The sequence below is a fragment of the Coffea eugenioides genome, chromosome 1 (assembly GCF_003713205.1).
Source record: "Coffea eugenioides isolate CCC68of chromosome 1, Ceug_1.0, whole genome shotgun sequence".
In the NCBI taxonomy this organism is placed as follows: Eukaryota; Viridiplantae; Streptophyta; class Magnoliopsida; order Gentianales; family Rubiaceae; genus Coffea; species Coffea eugenioides.
In genome coordinates, this window is record NC_040035.1 from 11343507 (window position 1) to 11367485 (window position 23979).

At 33.7% G+C, this 23979-nt stretch overlaps 2 protein-coding genes across 2 annotated transcripts; one reads left to right on the forward strand and one right to left on the reverse strand.

Annotated features, from left to right (window-relative positions):
* Positions 1–292: 292 nt before the first annotated feature.
* On the reverse strand, positions 293–10464 carry LOC113767791 (beta-glucosidase 12-like). Its single transcript, XM_027311990.1, has 11 exons — positions 10246–10464; positions 9738–9807; positions 9030–9088; positions 8731–8806; positions 8536–8613; positions 8354–8441; positions 5785–6040; positions 5568–5683; positions 943–1256; positions 597–705; positions 293–458 (listed from the first exon to the last, which is right to left on the reverse strand). The coding sequence occupies exons 1-11, from the start codon at positions 10462–10464 to the stop codon at positions 293–295; spliced, it is 1551 nt and encodes a 516-aa protein (XP_027167791.1).
* A 10811-nt stretch (positions 10465–21275) lies between these two features.
* Positions 21276–23735, forward strand: LOC113767800. Its single transcript, XM_027312002.1, has 3 exons — positions 21276–21404; positions 21516–22040; positions 23481–23735. The coding sequence occupies exons 1-3, from the start codon at positions 21276–21278 to the stop codon at positions 23733–23735; spliced, it is 909 nt and encodes a 302-aa protein (XP_027167803.1).
* Positions 23736–23979: the final 244 nt, after the last annotated feature.

Below are 23979 nucleotides of genomic sequence, written 5' to 3' on the forward strand. Positions count from 1 at the left end.
TCTCCATTTGTGCATTGCAATTATCTAGCCAAGGATTTTAGATAGTAAAAAGATTGTAGTCAGATTTAATTCGGAATTTTCTGCTCAAATATATTGTGAGTCTAAATAATAGAGTAAATTAGGATCTAGTAATTGTTTAAGTTGTCCCTCGTGGGATTGATCCGATACATACCCTACATTACGATTTTGGCCTGTATACTTGCAGACAACGGGTATAAAATCTGATTTAAACTTGCACTTGTAGTAAAAACCCGTCACTAAGCATGGCGGCTGCTGAATAATATGTGAACTTTTACTTGCGGAGGAATCTCTCAAACCAGTAAGAAGAGAGCTTACGGAATCTTTTTAAGGTACTATAGTCTACATAATTGATTCCAAAACGGACACTATATCCAGCACTCCACTCAAAATTGTCAATAATTGCCCATCCATAGTATGCCATCACTCTAACGCCATTTCTACATTTATATAAAACACAAAAATGAACAAAGTTTAGTGAAATAAAGCCCCATTAATGGGTTCAAAATATAAAGTTTAATTAACTTGACCAAGTAATTTGTTTCATGATTTTCATTGACGTATTTGTAGATACTCACTTGATTGCTTTTCGAACATACTGAAGGTGCTGATAGTAGTATCGGATTCTAAAGCTGTCTTGAAGAGCTTGCTCAAGTGGTATTGTGGGATTGTTTACTTCATCAACCCCTGAAAAAATAAGATATAAATTAAGATTAATGCACATTGGGTAGCCATCATTGCCGGTTAATAGAGTAACATGTAGGAGTGCATGTGGTATCAATTATTCTTGTGATTTGATGAAAATTACAAAAAGAAGAAGAGGAAGAAGAAGAGAGCACATTAATAAAATTATATATATATATATATATATATATATATATATATATAAAGGAGAAGGAGAAGAAGAAAAGTGCTAAGAGGTACCATTTTCTGTAATGTAAATGATTGGATCTTTGTATTTTGTTTTTACATGGAGAAGGAGATCCCAAATCCCTTTAGGATAAATATGAAGCCAACTTGTAACGTTAACTTGCGCGTCTGTGCTATAGCTTAAATTCACCTTATTTGGAGGAGTTGTAACATGGGCAGCATAAATGGTTATGTAGTAATTTAATCCAAGAAAATCATATGACCCCATCAGTTCTTTAGATTGCTTTGGTGTAAATTTGGGAAGTCGGTCGCGGACAAGAATTCTCATTGAAGCGGGATAATCACCATACACCAAAGGGTTCATAAACCTGTAACACATGCCAATAGAAAATAGGTGTCAATATCTAGCCAAGGTAATCATTGAATGTAGTGTTTTATTGAATAGGTGGTGGCTATGTAGGCATGCATTCTTCTGTTTTTTTTGGTTAACACTGTTTACGGGGACGGACACCACTCCAAAATTTATTCATAGAACGTAACTTTACAATAGGAGGACTAGACGTTTCCTCATGTTGAACATAAAAATTTTAAGAAACCTTGATCTTTCTAACAGAAAGCATTCCTAATATTACACGAGAATATTAATCTGTGTACGCGGGGCATTTCTATAGGTAAGTGTTAAAATGGGGACTAAAACAAGAAGTTAACATCCTAAATAATTATAGTATGTGGCTATCTAATTTGTAAAGATGGTGAAAATAAAGGTTATTCCAGACTTCAAAAACTCTTTGACATGAAGTAACTAGTTTAGGAAGCAAGTGATAAATTGGTCTTCAGTAAGAGAGTTTTTGAGGTGTTATTACCAACAAAAGCAATATAATTGTGAGTGTTCACATTCATATAATATTTTTATTTAAATTAGGTGCACCATTGGGTGCAGGCTGCGCACCAATTGGGAAAAACACTATGGTCAAAGAGAATTTTACATTGGAAGATTAGGAATCCATTGGAAAGACGTTAAAGTAATAATAATAATAATAATAATAATAACAAGGAGATCGTAACTCAAGGTACTTTCATGCGGTGGTTAGGCAGAGACGAGCTCAAGCTATGATACACCGCATCAAAAAACCAAACGGTGCTTGGGTGGACACGAATGCTGATATAGCAGATGAGGCAATATCATACTTCTCAAATCTTTTCACGGGATCTTTGCAATCCTCTTCTGATATGCTGAATTTAATTCCGCCCATTATCTCCGAAGACGACAATGACAAATTGGAGGAATTTCCCTCAATTGAGGAGGTCTATCGAGTTGTGAGATCAATGGATGGAGACAGTGCTGCGGGCCCGGATGGATTCACTGGAAATTTTTTTACTTTTGCATGGGAAGTGGTTGCCCAGGATGTCTATAATGCAATACTCAGCTTTTTCTGTGGGGCTGAGTTACCTCGATTCATCACCTCTACCTCTATTGTGCTAATTCCTAAAATATCAAATCCTCAGGAATTTTCACAATTTAGGCCAATCAGTCTGTGCAATTTCTTTAACAAGTTGATATCACGGATCTTAGCAGATAGAGTGGCTTATGTTTTGCCAAAAATTATTTCCCCCCAGCAGACAGGCTTTGTAAAGGGTCGTAACATATCAGAAAACTTTCTGCTAGCTCAGGAGATAATATCGGGTATTGGAAAAAAGAAGAGAGGTGGTAATGTGGTAATGAAGCTAGACATGTCCAAGGCATATGATCGAGTGGCATGGGATCATATTATTGGTGTTCTGAGGAGATTTGGCTTCGGGGAAAGATTCATTGATCTTGTTTGGAGATTGATATCTAATGTCTGGTTTTCGGTAATTATAAATGGGTCATCATATGGTTTCTTTAAGTCTTCAAATGGACTTCGTCAGGGTGACCCCTTATCGCCTGCTTTATTCATTATAGGGGCTGAGGTTTTATCTAGATGTTTAAATAACCTCGTCATGCAATCAGGTTTTATGGGTTTTAAAATTCCACACGCATGTCCTGCTATAACACATTTGGCATTTGCGGACGATGTCCTTATATTTGCAAATGGATCTTCACACTCTTTAAAGACAATCATGCAGGTGATACAGTTATATCAAAGGTGTTCGGGGCAAATGATAAATGTGCAAAAAAGCTGTTATTTGGTTCATCCATCATTGTCACCGGCGAGACGAAGGGTTATTGAACATATCACTGGTTTTACCTGGCATTCTTTTCCAATACGTTATCTAGGATTCCCACTTTACTTCGGAAGATGTAAATCATCATATTTTGGGGAAGTGTGCCAGTCTATTCTAGGGAGGATTATGTCATGGAAGTCAAGGATGCTATCATTTGGAGGCAAGATAGTTCTAATCAAACATGTTTTAGCATCGATGCCAGTGCATCTTCTATCAGCGTCGATTATCCCGGCAAAGGTATTTAAAACTATAGAAAATGCCTTCTCAAATTTTCTATGGAGATTATCACCCGAGGACACCAAGCATCACTGGATACGTTGGTCTCAAATGTGCTATCCAATAGAGGAAGGAGGAGTCGGATTTCGAAGGTTAAAGGATGTCTATATAGCCTTTTCATTCAAGTTGTGGTGGAACTTCAGAAAGGGATCGTCCTTATGGGCTAAGTTTATCAAAGCAAAATATTGTAGACGACTACACCCCTGTCAGGTAGAAATCAGATCAATGGATTCTGCTCTCTGGAGAAGGATGGTCAATGTGAGCCGACAAGTGGAACTTTCTATGTTATGGGTTGCTAAAGACGGAGCATGTCATTTTTGGTATGACAATTGGTTGGGAGGTGGTGCGCTATTTTTACGAGCTACGGTATTCCCAAACTTGTCGTTTGGCAATTTCATAACTAATGGGCAATGGGATGCGAATCGGTTATATCAGTATCTGCCATATGAAATGGTTAACTCCATTTTGAACCACCCACTCCCGGAAGAGAGCGGCGAGGCTGAAGGCATATGGATGCCCACAAATTCTGGAAATTTCACTGTATCTTCAGCGTTTCGGGAAATTAGGCAAGCCCGAAACACATCAATGGTTTTTGATAGAATCTGGCATCCTCGTCTTTCTTTGAAGACCTCTTTCTTCATGTTGCGATTGTTGCTGGGTAGGTTGCCAATACCGGATACGTTACGAAATTTTGGTTTTCATTTACCCTCAAAGTGTTTTTGCTGCCAATCGGCATCTGAAGAGTCAACCGAACATTTATTCTCCAATGGCATTATAGCATCAACAGTTTGGAATTATTTTGGGGCTTCATGTGGACTCCAAGTATCAGGGTCATATTTGAGATCTCGCATAGTGGGTTGGTGGTTGAAATCATATGATTCTGATATAAGACGGTTTATTGGACGGCTACTTCCTTCTGTAGTATGTTGGCAAATTTGGAAGGCAAGAAATAAAGCAATGTTTGAGGATGTCCAGATGCGGTCGAATGTCATTTGTCAAGCCATTTTCTCGGAAATCCGATCCATTGTGGACATACATTTCAAAAAAGTGGGACGAGTACAGTCATTTTATCTTTTGTATGATTGGCCGAACTCATCTGATGTTGGCATCACATACAAACTTATTCGATGGGAAACGAAGGAATCTGGACGGTTCACACTTAATACAGACGGATGTTCTAAGGGTAATCCAGGAGTGGGTGGAGGTGGTGGAGTTCTTCGGGATTCAAATGGCCTCCCTTTGATTGGTTTTTCGGCATATTTTGGGGAAACTACATGTCTTCGTGCAGAGGCTCGTGCCCTCCTTATTGGTCTTCAAACATGTGCACAGAGGTGCTTTCGGAATATCTATGTGCAATCGGATTCTTTGGTATTAATTGGAATTCTTCAGCATCGCATTCAATGTCCCTGGCACATCCGACGGATTATCAGGCAGATTTGGCAGTTTATGGAAGATCCGGATCGTTTTTCACATTGTTACAGGGAAGCGAATAAGGTGGCTGATGTGTTATCCAATGTGGGCGTATCTCATCCAGACCAGCAAATCAAGATATACGAGACATTAAACACGTTTCCAACAATGGCTCGTGGAGCAATTCGCCTTGATAGGCTTGGAATGCCTTCAATTCGGAAAATTAGGTCTATGTAACATTTTACTCTTGTCTTACTTCTAATAAAATAAATATATTTCAGAAAAAAAAAAAAAAAAAAAAGGTTATATTCGGTTGTTCAAAGATGTATATCTCATGGAACAAAACAAAAACAAGAGTAATATAAAGCATAGATTATGTATTTTCCTTTCGTACAAAAAAAAAAAATAAATAAATAAATAAATAAATTGCCAAGTGAAGTTTTAAAATTGGAAGTTAGATGCTTGGACAAAATCATGTTGAACTAGTACAACTTAATTGTAAATTTTCATGTTTTCACTATGATGTAAATTTGTTGTTGAATTTTGGGTTGTTGGCAAGGAGTTTAGTCCCTTTATAAGGGGAAATTCTGCAGAAATTTTTATATAAAAAAAAATATTAAAAAAAATTGTATTTAAGCCGAGAGAGCCTTCGATTTCCTAAAGCCTCAATGAGAGCCCAAAAAACTTCTTATCTTTTTTTTTAAAGGGCTTTTTTTTTTTTTGAAAGGCCATTTATATACATACTTTGTTAGCAATCTTCTTCATCAAACGTTTATTGGCACACCTACCATCCAAATGTGAAATCAAGGGCACGAATGGCTGCTCGTTGATCAAGAGGTGAATTTGAAAATGGCACCATCCATGCAGCGACTAGTGTAATCCCAATTTGTCCTTTTTGGCGAGCCTAAAACATATGCACGATTCAATCAGTAATCGTAATTATGGAACTCAATATTGATTACGATCAAATTCTACGTCAGTTTGAATTAGAAGTACAACAATAACCTGATACGCTCCCCTGTATAATTTAACTACATCAGCATGAGCCAAAAGTTGGTGGTGTGCCACCAAGTAGGGTTCTGTCCCTGAATTTCCACCTGTGCAATTATTGTTCTTCCAGGCAGAACATCGACCAGGGGCAGAGGTTCCACTATCATAACCTTTTGAACTAAAGGTCCAAGGTTCATTGAATGTGATCCAATCTTTCACTCGATCACCAAACCTCGCAAACAGTAGATTTGCGTAGTCATGATAATCCTTTCTGGAAAGTATAAAACATCATCAAATCCAAAAGCCAAACGCATCTTAACTCTTACAGTATACAGAACACTATCATTTGATTGGATACATGCGCGGATAAATGATTTCTTGGGCTGAATTTGATAGAAAAAGAACAGCTAAAAGATTTTCCAAAGCAGAGCCTAGGGCAAGTGAGGGTTATCTTCTATTCGGTTCCAAACAGTTGTTATATTTGCTACAATATTTAGTGTACGCAGAATCATATTTTGCTATACTGGATATACGTGGAATATTTTATTCTTGTATATCAATATTTTTTTTTTTACGAATTCAACTATTAGTATGATTATATATCAAATAATGTAATAAATAAAACCGTACCAAACCAAATAAAAGCACCACTATACTTGTCTCATACCCAGTTTAAAAAAAGGATTACTATTTGATTTCCCAAACTTTCTTAAGAAGTTGTGGTTTTTAACTATTTAATATGTTGTGAGGTGATTTGTAATGATTTTCAAAGAATTGTAATTTTAGTTCATCAAGTTTAAATACTGCAATAATATTTCCTCTCAAGTTTGAACAGATCATCAAATCTCATGTCTCTAATATTTTCAATTTCCACCAACAACAGAAAAATGCACAATTGACAAAATTTGATCCTTGTGCTTCCGATTTGACCGAAAAAACAGCGTTGACATAATCGAGATTGTCATATTGGAGAGAATCATGTAGGAGACGGGTAAATGTTAGTTAAAAAGATATAATGAAATCTGCAGTCCTTAAAATCAATTTCAAAGCCATTCATTCCCTGAGCCACAATTTAAAACCAATATTGATTGCATTATAGTTCTGCAAATGTTTGAAAATAATGGTTTTTTTTTTTTCAAAGATGAAGTGATTTCTGCAAACAAATCTAAGTATTATAGGTGTAAAGTAAGTTGTGCGGACAATAAGCATGCTTTCTGGTCAAAAGCGCGAATATTACGGGTCAAATTTATTTAATTTTTTTATTTCTAGAAAGCGTTGAGGATAAATTTGGTAAAAATTAGAAACACCAAGAATTTTGATTTATTTTTGTTGAAATTTTGGGAAGCAAATTTGGTCAGAGTGCAAATTTTGAAAAGCAAAATTGCATTCTTTAAGCAGTAGCGTAGTTATCAAAATGTGAGGAAAGCAGTTACAATGCACCCCGCATCTTTTGCTACGACAAAAATAAACTAGATCGTGTTATGTATGTCTATATTTTTCTCTTTTTTCGTATTCCATTTTTTGGAAAATAAACTATTTAGTGCTGTATATGTTGCTTGTTAATTATCACTTCTAGACTAAATTATCACCCATGTTTAGAGTTCATTAATATCAATTAGGTTGTGATAGTAGTATTATGGGATAATTTCACAAACGTCCACTGAGACTTATGACAATTTCACTCGGTTCCCCTCAAGTTTTACAAATTACACTAACATCCCTTGTCACAATAAAATGACTATAATGACCTTCACTTAATAAATAATCCATAGTATAATGAAATGAGATTAAAAAAAAGAAAAAGAAACCTGACATTTTGGACTATCATATTTACAAGTTATAGCCAATGATGATTTTCTCTTAGTTACTATAATTCTTTTCTCATCCATCAACCATTTTCTTCTATAACTCGCTGTCAAATTACCATCAACCATTACCTATAATTGCAAATAATCACATCACAAGTGATCCTTCAAACTCTACTATATATTCCTATTCCTTATTTCTTCTCTTTGAAATTGTCAAATCACAAGTTTAGTTGAGGAATTAGTTTTGATGATTGAAGTAAAATCTGATTTCATGGTCAAATTCAAAGGAAATGAAGAGGTACACAATAATAATGGAATAAATAATGCAATCATTGGCCAAAAGAGGAAGAGGGACTGAAATTGATAAATTTACTAATTTGTCTATTATCTATCCAAAAAACTTTTTAAGATATTAATAAGTACATTTATATTTCTTTTAATACTTGACAATTGTTAGTTGTGGTTTCAGTATGGAAAGAGAGTTTCTTTGTCTTTAAGACGTGCATTGGGAGAAACAATTTTATGACTATTTTTTAGGCTAGTTTGTTAGTGCGGTGGGTTTGGTTGAAATATTAAAGAGAGCAATTGGCAAAATAATTTTTGTTTTATTTTTGTACAAAAAGGGCAGTTTAGGATTTTTGAGAAAAAAATATAGCCTTTTGGACTATATTGTTATATAAATAGTAAAAGCAAGGGAGGTAGGTGTAATTTAATAAACTTGAGGGGAGGTTTCTGAAATTATCCCTAGTATTACAGGAAGAGGGATCTTGACATACATAATTTTAGGACTCGAGAAGCCTCCATACTCTTCATCTAAGGCTTGGGGCAAGTCCCAGTGAAAAATTGTCACAATTGGCTTTAAACCTGTGCATTTGAAATTTCAAAGATGTTGAATTAGATGAACACAACCAAATGATCAAGATCATATGGTCTTAAAAAGCAGTGGATTTTTATATACCATAAGCTAGAATTTCGTCTATGAGCTTATTGTAGTACTCAATTCCTTTCCCATTTATGCCTTTGCTAATCTTGCCATCTGCAAATCATTGTATAGCTTAGTAACAACATAATATATTCCAATTTGGCTAAACAGGGTAGATATTAAACGGGCTTAAACTGTCGCTAGATAAAGGATTACATAGTGAAGCCTTACGAGGTATTACTCTAGGCCAAGAAATTGAGAAGCGATAAGAATCTGCATTCATTTCCTTCAAGAGTTTGATATCCTCCTGTCACAAGAGAAAGATAGCATTGTAGACGTACTTCCTTTTTTTTTTTTTTTTTTGTGGCAACGATTGTAGCCAACGTAAATAAACAAAAATAACTGAATTTTTTTTTTAAATAAGGTATATTTTTTGCAGGGCTCGTTGATTTGTGTGCCCTATTTTTCCATGTATGATATTTTAGCTTTACTATTAACTTATTTGAGCAAAAAGATTTGGTTTGCATTACCTTATATCGATGGTAGGAGTCTGCTGCCACATCTCCATTACTGCCATTTGCAATTTTACCTCTAGTTTCAGAATGAAGTTGATCAGACTAGGCTACTAGTTTTAACATTTTTTTTGGTTCAACAATTTATTAGGATATGCTGAATAAATTGGAGAAGGAAGACTGGTAATGAATAGAAGTGCGAAACTTAATAGCATAGACCAATACTTTTTTTTTTCTTTTGTTGTAGTAATTAATAATTAATAGGATAGATGGACCAACATACAAATGGCAATATTAAATTCTCAAAAGTAACGTTTTTCATGTTAATAACTTGCCCAAAATGAAATGTCTTTAAGCCCTTGGCATTTTCACAATGTTTAATCTATAGCCTTGACCAAATTTGGTCATTTGAAACATTAGAAGTGGTTCACATCTGAGCAAACTATACGGGTGACCTAGTGTAAAAGGTTAAACATAAACTACTAACCCATAATGCGTAAATGAAATTTTAATCACTTAGATGTGATTAAGTAATCTAACTCCTAATTGTCCACCAAAGAAAACAAGTTGAACCACTATCAAACAGTGTCGTTAAGATCAGAGAAAATATGGGGTGATCAAAATGATTGTTGACCATTATGTATATGTATGGATCTTTCAATTCTGTTATGCAATGTATATATTCTGAAGTAATATGAAGATCTGTGCATCAAAATGACTGTAAACCTGGGAATTTGTGAGCGAAAACATCCCAGTTGCTTGGACCTTTGCCATCAATGTTCCAAGCGCCTTCAACCTGTAAAAAAAAAATTTGAGAAAATCGTAATTATTCTCAGCGTTGCAATATTTGAATCCTTATTTCACTTCTAACCTTTTAGGAATGCCTACAGAGGAGGGAAAAAAACAAAAGAAGGAGAAAGATAATAAGAACTTTTTAGAGATAATTTAGTAATGGTAATGTTGTCCGATCCATGATTCCCTCTCTTACCTTCCAATACGCAACAATTTAATAATTAGCAAAAAATGAGGTACTATAATTAAATAGGACGAGATAAAATGAATATTGAGAAAAATTATGCTTTGACCTCTTAAGCGTAACAAATATTATAGAACATCTAGGAATGAGAAGCATAACTGACTTAATGGGCACGAAAGCTAGAGTCTAGCATTACAATAATGACCTATGAATGAGCACCTGAACTACATGTATACTATATATAAATAGATCACGAACCTGATAAGCAGAAGATCCAGCCCCAAAGATGAACCCTTTGGGAAAACTGCTCCGGTTGAGTTCATCTATACCAAAGCTTGGGCATAAGGGGACAGCACTACGATCAATTTTATTTAAGGCACGAGCACTTGGAAATACTCCACGGTGTTGGGAATTTGCTGCAAGCAAATTAAAACTAACTAGAAGTGCAGCAAGAAGGAGATGCCCAAGGAATTCCATGTCTTGTTTTAGGGTTGCAAATTGCTAGACGAGCATAAGCTATATATATAGGGAAGAAGGAGTGAGTTTCCTTCTAGGATGGAATTTCGTTGGATTTGACTTTGTAATGAACCATTTAATGACTTCGTTTTTTCGTATTCATTAATGCACGTTCAGGTTCAGGCACATGCAAAACCATGCTTGTGATCCGTGAATACATGGGAAGCTTCGATGCAAGAAGATTAGGTCAACACATATTTGTAGAATAAAATAGTTTTTTTTTTCAAGATTTCTTTCAGTTTCAAAACTCTATGCCAAATGACCATTTAATGTTTTCTGTTTGAAAAGTTCGATATATATGATCCTCAAACACTAAATTTTCTGTTATAATGCTCAAGATATTGTCAAACATAGTTTCTTGTTCTTTTCATTTTCTCTTATTTTTGGTAGAAGTTTTTCCTTTTCTATTACTTTTGGTGGAAGTATATACTTTTAACATTCAAATTTCTAGAGGAAAGCATATAATTCTTCTCTTCATTTCTTTTTTTTTTTTAAAAGATTAAGGAAAAAGGGAAATTACCTCATCCCAAGCCAAAGTTAACGTTTTTGAATTCAAAAAAGAAAAAAGAAAAATCTTAAGGACATAGTAGAACGTTTTTGCATTAAGACTCTGAAAATTCTTTTCCATCTTGAATTTGGATGCCAATATTACTCTTTTGTGAAAATTGAGTAGCTTTTTTGTGCAAGAATGAAGATTTAAAAAATGTTGAAAAAATGTATCAACATATAAGAGGCTGGCTAATTATGTTTTTGAATTTACAAATGATGACTAACAGATGTATTCATCGGAAGAAGTAGAGGGCAGTGCGGAGGAGTTTGAACTGTCCTCAAATTTAAACTGTTATTATAATTTTAAACTCTTGCCTCAACAAAAACTTGAAAATGTGTTATGTTATATACTTAAGTTTAAATACGTCAAAGTTTTCTTTGCCCCTTAAAGTATATTTCTAGTTTCATCTGTAGGTACAGTTGAATTTTCTAGCCTAGATATTCTATGGTTCGTATGGATTAGGTATTTTTAATGGTATTTTGAAAAATTATACTATAGTGTCGTATTTGAAAACTTTCCGCTATGGATGAATCATATGGATTAGGTCTTTTTAATGGTATTTTGAAAAATACACTATAGTGTTGTATTTAAAAAACTTTTCACTATAGATGAATTGTATGGATTAGGTGTTTTTGAAAAATTATAGTGTAGTATTTATTTGAAAAATTTTCTACTGTAGATGGGTTATATAGATTAGGTGTTTTGGTTGTGTTTTTAAAAATTACACTATAGCATTATATTTGAAAAATTTTCCATTGTAAATGGGTCGTATAGATTATGTGCTTTTTGGAGATGTATTCTATTGTGATTTTTATTGGAGTATTTTTTTTTTCAAATTTATTAATTTCCATCACCATACACACCACCACCCTCCTCACCTCCTCTCTCCTCCACTGCCGCCACCCTCTCCACCCCTCCTCCTCCCTTGTTCATCACCCTCACCCTCTCCCTCTTTCCTCCCTCCTCCTCTTCCCTCTTCCTCTCCCTCCCCTCCCTCCCCTCCTGCTCTTTAAGATGCAATTTAGTGGGATGAAGCCCTCATATAGCAATGCCATCACTCTTTCAAGAACACTTCTCTGTGGAAAATCAGGAAGCTAGCTGCAGTTATTCCAACTTTTAAGATGTATTGAATTTAGATGCAAGCATGAGGTTTTATTTTGCATCAGGCACATTTTTTCACTTGGAACTGTTACCAAAATTGTTTCTCAAATGAACGTTATCCTAGCTTCCCGGCAGGGGTTTTGTTGAGAGGGAGTTACGGCAGCATTTAAAAGAAAACAAAAAAGTTATGAGGTGCATTGTTATTATTTTTTTTGGGGGATTGCTGGTACAACTTTGGTAGCCTACTGTAGATTTGAATGCTATTCAGTGGTAACAAGCGCTAGTTTGATTAGGGACTAAAATAATGTTATTAACTATTATTTAGTATAAGTTTGATTACGTCTGAAGTAATATATTTTTGTACCATATATTAATATTTACTATTATTAGCATGTTGGAATAGCAAAAGTCTGGCTTGACTTATCTGAAGAAATTTATTTTTTGTACCATATATTGTTGGCTACTATTATTAGCAAGCTTGTACAATTTATATGAAGAATATTATATATACCGATCTAAGTAGAATTTTCGCTAGTTAGTACTCCGAAGAGATACAAATCTTAAACTTGTTTTCATCTAGAGAAATTTTCAGAAATCTCCCTCGAGGTTTCTGAAAATTTCATCTAGTATCCTTGAGGTTTTCAATATTACACTTACCTCTCTTGACCCTATAAAATGACCATAATAATCTAAATATATTAATATTTTTCATAATAACATGCTCCTAATCTTGTGCATAGGAATGTACCACACAATTAAATATTTAATGGAAACAAACACAAGGTTCACTTATAGAATAACTAATTATGTCCTAAACATAATTCTAACATATTACAAATTAATTTTAGCTTGGCTTGAAAGATCTAAAGATGAATAGAAGAAGATGTAAGCTGAAGATTTAAATACAACGGGACATGTATTGATACTCCAACATTTGAGGGATGGGATGTTATATTAATATAGTTAGTGAAATTTTTTAAATTCAACAGTACTAATTTTCTTTTTCTTTTGTAACTTAGATTGAGATTTTATAATTTAGGGACTGATGGTTGCGGTGGTCATGATGATAGTGGTACTAATTTGAGATATAGGTATATGAAAGGTATAAAATAGTAGAGATAAGCGTTGAAAGTGGGTTTGAGATTTTGTGCATATTCCTTATTTTTTTATCAAATTTTATAACAAGGTAAAATGAACTTCACAATTTCACAAGGGCAATTTGGGTTATTCATTCAAAATTTTGACAATTGAATAGTTTTTGTTACTAAAATGATAAATTCAAGGGAGGTATGTGTAATTTTTAAAATCTCAAGGGAACTAAGTGAAATTGTTAAAAATCTCAAGGGAGGTTTATGAAATTGTCCCTTTCATCTAAGATTTTCTTCAGTTTTAAATGCTATTCATTTTATAGGACGAGAAGTTTTGCTGGTAATCGGCTGGAAAACCTCAAGTCTAAGCTGTAACTTGTGTGCATTTTGCACGAAGAATATTATAACTGTTAAAAATATAAGATCCATTTTTTGGAATGTGTTGACTTCGAATTCCAAAGAAACACAAATCTTTAGTTTCTGGGCACTATCCTGTACCATTTTTAGTTTTCGACCATGTAGTGGTATGTTAACAAGTATTATTTAATAATACTCCAGATGTCATAAAAATCTTGTAATTATTGTACAATTAGAAATAAAAAGGAGGGCGACCTTTGTTTACGTTTGAGATTTGATATACAAGTACTGAACTAGTCAGCTGGCAGTCAGCTGGAAAAGCTCGAGGTTAAGTTGTAACATGTATGCAATTTGCACGAAGAATATTATAACTGTTAAAAATATAACGATCTATTTTAGAAATCTGTTGACTGCGAGTTCCAAGGATACACAAATCTTTAGTTTCTAGGCACCATCCAGTATTATCTTTAGTTTTCCACCACGTACTGGCATAAACGTGCAAGCAGAGCCGGAGATACTCGCGAATTGGCATCCAGATCTTTTTTTTTTTAATTTATTAGACATCAACGTCTAGTCTAACCTACTTCAACTCTTACTCATACTCTAGTTTAGACTAGGGAGGGAGAGGTTCAATGGGACCTAGAGAAACCGACCGGGATTAAATCATCATCGGACGAGACGGGTGTACTACGCATTATAGATTAAGGGTCTGTTTGATAACATAAAAAAGTGCTGAATCTGAATTTTTTCAGACATTCGGATGTTTTGAGTGTTTAATAAATGAAAATCTATTTGCTGAACTTGTTAAGCAGTGCTGAATCTGTGTGTATTTTTTTCAGCACAAGAATCATAACTGAATGCTTAATTTTGATAAGAATCAATAGAATTACTTCAACTATCTTATCTTATCTACCAAATCTACCATTGCTTGTTAATTATGTTCAAAATTCTTATCTAATTAAACAACATAATATTCTCTATCTAATGATTTTTAGTTTCTCTTTTCTCCCTTTTTAATGACTTTCACATCTTCTCCATACTCCTCATATAATATATTTCATCTTTTATATTAATTTGATTTAAAAATAAATATTGTCATTTTCATACCTAACAATTTTAAACTAATTAAATCATAGATTCTATTTCTTTTTTGAATGAAAGGATATAAGGGCAAAATTGTCAAATTAAACTTATTAAGCATTCAGTTATAAATATTTATCAAATAGTATAAATAGGTTTAGCATTAAAATTCAGACATTCATATATTTTTTTCAGTGCTTAAAATTCAGCAAAGTAATTGTTTCAGTATTCAGATTTTAGAATTCAGAATTCAGATTCAGTTTTATCAAACGGAACCTTAAAGTCTTTGGTGGTAGAAATAACACCTCCTTTTTTCCTTGCCGGTTGGTTATTCATTTTTTTTTATATCTAATATGCAATTCGGCACACTTAATTTGTCAAAAATCCCACTCTAACTAGCATACAACTAATACAACAGACACAAATAAAAAGATGATCCAATTTCTGATTTTTAAGAGTTTGCTTATTTGTATTTGTGCCTATCATTTAGGCATATGGCATTTTTAAAGTTAGTAGATGACCTCCTAATTTATATTCAACTGACTATGTTAATGTACATATATTTATTACCACCTTTACATTTAAACACTATTCGAATTTTACTTTACCTTTCTGAACCCATGCATGTTAAGTAAACTTTTTTTTCTTTCCCTTTTGGCCTAGGACTACCTGCTTATCAATGTAGACTAGAACTATATGAAGCTTTTGATAATTTGAATCAGTGTTCTAGTGTAATTGCAAGCTGGAGGATCCGGATGGGAAGGAAAGTATAATTATATAAGTTTAAAAGGTGTAATTTGTGAGTTTTTTTCTTTTTTTGCCAAAGTAATATTCTTTTCGAAAAATATTACCCATTTAATGCACTTCCATAATTTATTCTCGTAATGATTTTTTCTTGCCTTATCGCCTCCTATTTGCCATAATTAAAATAGTAAAAGGCCCACTTATCAGTCGAGAAATTCCCATTTAAGATAATCTAAAACTTTTAAAGATTTTTATTTCAAATTGTATGCCATCCTACCTTGGTTGTTTACTATTATTTAAAACAAAATTTTTTGCAAATGTGAACCAAGCAATTATCAATCTGTGAGAGTTTTCAAGAGCAACTAAATTTTCTACTAGGTGCTGGGAAAAAATTATAATTGTAATTGGGAACAAAAAAAATTCCAACAAAAAAGGAAAAAGGAAAAGCACGAATATAGGTGAATGGTAAAAATAAAATCAAGTATTTTCACAAACAATTGCATCCTAAAATTACTAGATTTAGCAAATTGATCAACGGGATACATGTACGATGTTATAAATTAATTGTAATGTAATTTATATCATTAATATCACAACTAATAGGTGCCCAATTGAGTCTTTTTTTTCTCATTGACCTTTAATCATGTATGTTAACGAGTATTATTCAAGAATACTCCAGATGTCATAAAAATCTCGTTATTAATGTACAGCTAAAAATAAAAAGGAGGGTGACCTTTATTTACCTTTGAGGTTTGATATGCAAGTACTAAATTAGAGCTACTAACAATTCACCAATTATAAAATTTACAAATTTTAGTTGGTTGTGTGTTCACATTAGGCTTCTCAAAGGAGTTGTGTTGCTTGAAAAGAAGAAAGAAAAGAATAAACAAAAGAGAGAGAGTAGAAAATAGAGGTGAAAACTTGAGATCTAAAAATAAAAAATGTTTCCATTGAAGATGCATGATAATGACGAGAAAAACAGCTATTCAATTATACCCCAAAAAAAAGGATTAAAGTCGAAAATAAAAAAATTGCACGTTAGATTTAAGGTCCTTGAATTTGATTTCACCATTTTATCCTCTAAAGGCTCTATGTATCATAAATTTTAAGGCAAATTACCTTTTACCCTTATATGATTTGGTACTTTACCACATCAGCCTCCTATGTTTTAAAAACTTATACATAACCTCCTCACAATCCATATTAAAGTGTTATCATTAGTATTTTTATTAAAACTAATAGTCAACATTAAAAAGTCAAAGTTAAACTAATAAAAAAAATGTCATGTGCCTTTTTTTTTTTATGGAGAGAGTTGGTACAACTTTGGTTGCCCACTAAGGATTTGGATGCTAATCAGCGGTAACAAGCACTAGTTTGGGCAAAACAGATGGTATCATTTTGAATCTATTTGTAAATTATAACTAGATTTAACCCCATGCATTTGCCCAGGGTGTTATCATTGGTAGGAAAGAAAGAAATGTTATTATCTATTAGAATATATCACATTATTATTCCATAAATAAAAGTCAAAAATGAAAAAGAAAAAGGAAAGAGCAAAACAAGTTTATTATATCGATTATGTGGGCATCCAGTTAGACTCCTTGGTCTTGGTGGGGATTCTGCGGAAGCAATTTCAGTGTCCTTGGCATATCCGGAGGGAGATGTGGCAGATTTGACAGTTGCTGGGTGAGTCCCCTCGAATAGTTCATTACTACAAAGAGGCGAACAAAGTTGCTGATATTTTATCTAATGTGGGAGTTGCTCACCCTGATCAGCAGGTTAGGGTTTATGATCATATACACTTGATTCCACAGTTGGCTCGTGGTGAAATTCGACTAAATAGACTCAGCTTGCCTTCAGTTAGGAAGTTATGGATGGTATAGGCTTTGTGTTGGGGGAAGATCCGATCAATATTGTAATTTTCGGTTCTAATTAATAATACTACTATTTTTATTTCAAAAAAAAAAAGAACCCAAAACCTTGAGAGATTACATTATTACAGTATAAAATTTGAAACAACTAATCTGTTGGTGAATCTATTTAGCAAAAGAAAGAAAGATGGAAAATGTTAATATTAAATTTCTTTTGTATTTCGTGATTAAGTTGTACAATGTTAATCACAAGAAGAAAAATTTTAAAAATCAAAATTTCTACCTTGCGTTCAAGTTTGGTATTGAACTTCAAGAGTGGATATATCACCCTTTACTTGAAAAACAATAACTCATGAAGTAGTATATGCATTTGTTTCCTTTCCACAACTGTTCTTCGATGAACACCTGGATAATGAAACTTCTTGCATTATTAACAAATGATTTCCCATTATGCTTCAATAACTCAATATATAAGCAATAGAAAAACCAAATCAATCACAATAAATGTAGTTGAATACTTATAAGCATTAATGTCAACTACATATTTACTTCCTGTTTAGCCAATTCAACAAAACAAAAGTATATGTTTATGATCATGGTTCTTAGCACCTATATATTTCAAATTAGGCCACTCCAATAAAGTCCATAATTACGGTGATAAATTGTTTATTTTTATCCACATGTGTTTTTTGGTTTAATTTTCTTTGGATGATGTGAGGGAAAGTACAAAAAAAGGGGAATCAATACCAATTGGTCAATATAATACCTGTATCCACCGGTCATAATGCATTGAATATAAACTAATATTTATTTTCCCAATAAAGCTACTACGTTGCAAATCCCAAATCAAAGAAAGCAAGTCTTCAGGAGAAAGCAGTGCAATAAGAATAAGAAGAGGGCAAGCCAACAGGATGAAAAAGATGATAAGATAGATTTAGGTGATCATATTTATTTTTTAAAATTATACTTCTTTTTTATAGGTAGAATTCAAATTATAATTTTAAAAATTGAAAGCTTACTACAAAGAAGAAAAATAGTGACGAAGATAAGCCACGCTAAATTTTGAGAAAAACAAAAGAAGAAAACCAGATTTATTGTGCATCGATATTGTCGCGCCCCATTTTTTGAAGAAAAAATAAAATTACAAGTTTAGAAAATGAATTTTGATTTATTTTGAGTGAAAACGTGTTTTCGATTTGTTAGAGAGTAAATAAAGAAAAAGGACCTAAGATGGGACTTAAAGTGCGACGATTTTTGACTCAAAATAATAGTCTAAAAAGGGTTTTTAATAAAAAATAGGAGTCGCCACTTGGTATTGAGTTAAGGTGCACCAAGTCACCTAAAATGAATTTTACATAAAAAAGTAGAGAAAACCCTTTTTAAACGACTTCAAGTTTTCGAAAATCAAGAGAAAAAGATTCGGGAGTCAAGGTTGAAAAAAGGGAAGACAAGGAAAAAATCCAAGGCACCCTTTCAACCTAACTAAGGCTAGTTGCGTGATTTAGTAAAAAATTTTCTTATTTTAACCTAAAAATTTATCATATTTGGATGTTACTATATGAATGCGAACCTAGACTTTATGGCTATCAGAAGGGTCAATATGTCTCTTCGAATTTTTGGTTGGTGCAAATCGCATTAATTGCGACGCCCAAAAGTGATTTTTCGAAGAGGTCACGAACATGCAACAATTAGACTTAAAAAAAATAGAAAAATTATAATATACAAATATACGTGACCTAAAAGAGAGGGATACAATATAACGGGTACGGGGGCTAAGATTCGTGACTTAATTTTTCCTTTTATAGAGGGAATACGAGCGTGCTAAGGCTAGAAAGCCATACTCGTCCATATCCCATATTCGAGGGGTACTCTCATATCTAATCAAGCAAATGATCTAATTTAGTTCTAATTTTCTTAAATGGAATGCAAGTCTACATGCCATGTTTCATACATGGGGATGAGGGATATACATATAGGGGAAATATCATGCAAAAATGATAAAAATCCTAAAAAGTGGAAAATATGCATGAAATGTAGTGATTTGTCACACAAACATGATCTAGCGCGTGGACGGTCCATAAGGGTCTACCATTGGACTAACCCATGTATTCTCACTAGCGTTGTACTAGCGAGAAATCGAGAAAATAGGCCACAACTAGCATTGGACTAGTGTGGTGATGCCATGCATTTATTATAGCTAAATAGATCATATAAAATATAAAAAACAAGTAAACACATAAATCACATAAAGCACATAAGCATAATATCTAGATGTAAAGACCCTAAGAAAGCTAGTAAACATGTAAACACACAAGCATGCAAGCACACAAAGCAAATAAGAGCAAATAGAGACCTAACTATTACATTTGGGGGCTCTAACTACAATTTAAGGGGAAAAAGAATAAAATAATAAAATAACTACCTAACTATTACATACTCTATCTAAATACATGTCTTGAACTCCCTAACTATTACAATTTGGCATTTAAATGCCTCTCAAATAATCAAAAATTAAATTAAAATAAATACACGAAATTAAAACAAATAAAGTGAATAAATGAATAAATGAATAAATGAAATAAAATAAAATAAAAACATTCAAAAAATCATGCAATTACACACATAAATCACATAGGAGCACATAAGATTTTTAAATAATAAAAGAAAATACCTCCCCTTGAAGTAGTAACTAATTGGGTTTGGATTTACCCTATTTAAAACTCCAAAAATCAACAAAGTAGTCAATGTACCAATTTAATTAACAAATAAAAGAAATAATATGTAAAGAAATGGAAATAGTCATGGAATTGCACAATTAAAGCATTTAAATGAAAGTAAACAACCTATATTCAAGAATTGAAAACAAGCCAGGACCTAATTGAAACAATTATAAAAGTTTTGGGGTCAAATTAAAATAAAATAAAAGCTCTAAAAAACTAATTAAGCTCTAATTATCTCCTTAAACCAGAAACAGAACTTCTCTAAAGCATGACTAAAACATAAGAAAATGATTGAATTTAAAAAATAGTAAGATTGATTGATTTTCCATATTTTCTGGGCCATAATAGAATTAAGTCAAAATTCGGTGGTCAATTTGCCATTTTCGAAAACATTTCAGGCAAAGCCAGTCGAAGAAAGCTTTCTTCCTCGCAACTCTATTATTCTTACTTCTGCAACTTTGCTGGGTTTCTTCATTAGTCAATAAACTCTGCCAATAATCACCAACATTCGGCCTAAAGCAGGACTACAAAGCCCATTCTCTACACAAGATTTCAACATCTAAATATAGAAACTCTAACTAAACCACTTAACTAAAAAAAGTCTCTCTCTAAAGTAGAGGCACTTCTCTCTCTAAAGAGAGCTCTCTCTCCCCCTAGTGGGAGCTACCGACAAATAGGAATAGTACTGCTTTGAAGTTTGAAATTTTAAACACTGTCTAGAAACCAAAACTTTCTTCAATTTTTTCTTTCCGAGCTTCCTTAATGCAAGGTGTTAGATTAATGCTGTCGGATTCTCAGCAACAACGAGCAATCCCTTTCAATCCCCGCTATTAAAGATCCCAGAGGTGGAGCCACCGTTTGTCGATCTCCGGTAGAAAGGAAAAAAGAACAAGAGAAAAGGAAAAAAAAGAAGAAGGAAGAAGAGCAGAAAAAAGAAAGGAAAAACAGAGAGATAGTAAGAAAAAGAATCCTCTATAAGAAGGAGTTGAAGAGTCACTACAACGCAGAAGCAAACAAGAGCCAACTAGATAGCAGTTCTGCATTATGCTAACAGAACCTCGTGACACCCAAGCGAGCGAAGACAGGTAATTTCTCAGCCATAATATTCTTTCCCAAGCTGTGTGTCAGTAGTTCATTTCTCTTTTCAGCTAGATCAGTTTCTTTGGTAGAGTAGGGTAGATCTATTCCTATTTGAATCGCAGGAAAGTAGATCTGCAAACCCTCAGAACTGTGTGTGGTGTACCATCAGAAAGTTATTAGCATGGCGGACGAGCTGGTAGAAATCTTGCAAAACTTTGATCTTTCTAGTACAGAGCTCCAAATGGCGAGTCTGGAGAATGAGGAACTAAGTGGTGGAATTAAGGAGTGTAAAAACAGTTTGATTGGCAAGGTAATGGGAGAAAAAATGGCCAATTAAACTGGGATCAAGAATTTTGTGGTAGCTGCATGGAGTTATCCTAGAGATCTACAAGTTGTGGAGCTAGGAGCCAACTTGTTCCAGTTCATTCTGTCGTCAGAGAGTGAAAGACAGAGGATTCTGCTAGGAGGACCATGGATAATTGACAACCAAATGCTGGTGTTAAGTGAATGGTATGAAGGTATTGAGGAGGATGACAGGGCCTTCAGGTTAGCACCTTTGTGGATTCAGGTTTGGAATTTGCCGGTGCATTGGATGTCCAAGGAAGCAAGTAAAAAGATAGGTGCAAGTTTTCACAAGGTTAGAGAGGTGATTGTTCCTCAGATGGGAGGTAAAGAAGGAAGACACCTGAAAATCCTAGTGATGACAGATATCTCTAAACCACTGCTTAGAGAATCAATTGTTAAAGTGAGGGAAACAACTAAATGGGCGTGTTTTAAATACGAGAGGTGCCTGGACTTTTGCTATAATTGTGGAATCATAGGACATAGTGAAAGGACATACATGAGACAAGGAAATACTGGGGAAGGAAAAAAGGATAACCAGTTTGGTCCCTGGCTGCGTGCTGGCATTGCAAGGAAACCACCTCAGAATAATCAGGCTAGCATGGTGTTTAACCCTCAAAAACAATGTTTTCAGAACCGGACCGGACCGGCCGGTTCGACCGGTTGGACCGCGAACCGGCCATGTCACCGGTCCGGTCTAATGTTAAAGCCGGAAGTTCATGGAGAACCGTTGAAACTCAGACGAACCGGACGAACCGTGCGAACCATTAAGAACCGTGAACCGGCGGTTTTTTAAATTCTTCAACAAAATATCAAGAATGGTGTAGCTAAGATTCGAACCTGGGTCTCCAAGTTTAAATATGACAATCTTACCGCTAGACTGTACTTAAGTTTGTTGAGAATTCTACTTGACTAAAAAATATATTAAAACATCAAGTTCTTCTCTTATTTTTTTTTTCAATTTTTTCTTCTTAACCATTTTTAACCCAAATATCCACAACAAGATTTTCTCAAGTCTTCACCATTATTATCAGGTTATTATCTTTAGCAGATTGTAAACAAGTTGAAAATTTCAACTTTTCTTGTTTTCCAACATTTTAGTAAGTTTAATTTTTTTCTTTTCAAGGTTTTTTTCTATATTATTATCTTTAGTTGATTTTTTGCATTTTCTTCTTTTTCCCCTCAATTTTCATATGTTTCCCTCATTTTTGTTTTATTTTTATTCGATTAATTAAGGATGAAATTTTTGCAAAAGTAGTGCACATCCGTGTAGGAATTGGGTAGGAATTACAAATAATAACATTGGGTTGGTCAAAAATATGGTAGTTGGCACATAATCGAAGCTATTGATAATTGAATTTAAAATAATTAATGGTATAGGATCATTGAATTTAATATAACATGTTAATTAGTAATGTTTAGTAGCAATTAATTTTTTATGTGTTTAACTGTATATTTGTTTTTCAAAAATTTTTAGTTTTTTTTAGTTTGAGCAATTAGATTTATATTTTTATAATAAAATTTTAACTTTTTCAGCTTAAGTTGATGAATTGTGAAGGTGGTGTGGTTGCTTATCATGCCACTGATAAAAGTTTGCTATTCAAATAGTTTGTCTTAACTTGAACTCTTTTATGGATTTTTTTAAGGGTTGTAAAAGAATTTCAATATTTAATTTATTTATTTTTTGTGTTTTTATTTGTGATAATTGTTGCACATTTGGATTGTATCTATTTATGTTTATAATGAATTTATGAAAACTTGTGGTGAATTATGATATTTTAATTATATTTATAATTCCATGTTTTGTGTATAACTTTTAGAAAATTTATTATTATCATAACTTAAATTAAGTTATGTTGGTAAAGTTCAAGTGTACAATGAAACCTGCTTAGTACTTAACACTTAAAAAAAAAAAAAACAGTGAACCTTTGAACCGCCCGGTTGGACCGGTCGGACCGGTCGAACCGCGAACCGGCCACCTCTCCGGTTCACTGACCGGTCCGAGTTTAAAAACATTGCTCAAAAACACTATTGGATGCTCCAGGATGGGGAATGGAAAGAGCAAAGGACACCTGAAGATCAGGAGACAGGGGTAGGTTCACAAAAAGAGAAAGGCTCTATGGGTAAAACCAAAGAGGATAATGTGGAGGAAGATAGAATAACGGGTGATAGGACTGCTCAGGTGGCACAGGAAGGTGACTATAGGGATCGTGGGGAACTAGTCCTAGATAAGCATTTAAAGTTAGTTAGAAAAACTGACCAGGATATAAGGAGATTGTACGAAGGGGAGGAAGTATGAGGTGTGGAGCCTTGCCCTCAAAGCACTATGGTAACTGATGGACTAGTACAGGAAGATGGCAAAGGTATTAGGGAATCAAGTGGTGACTGTCTAATGATGGACGAGGAACAAGCTACAGTTATAGTCCAAACACCATGGCCTGAAAGCAACAAGGAAAATATACCAGTACGGGATGATGAAAGCATGGTAACATTAGAAGGGCCTAAGGTGAAAGAGGCACTGGTGAAGCAGGCTAGAAGAATCC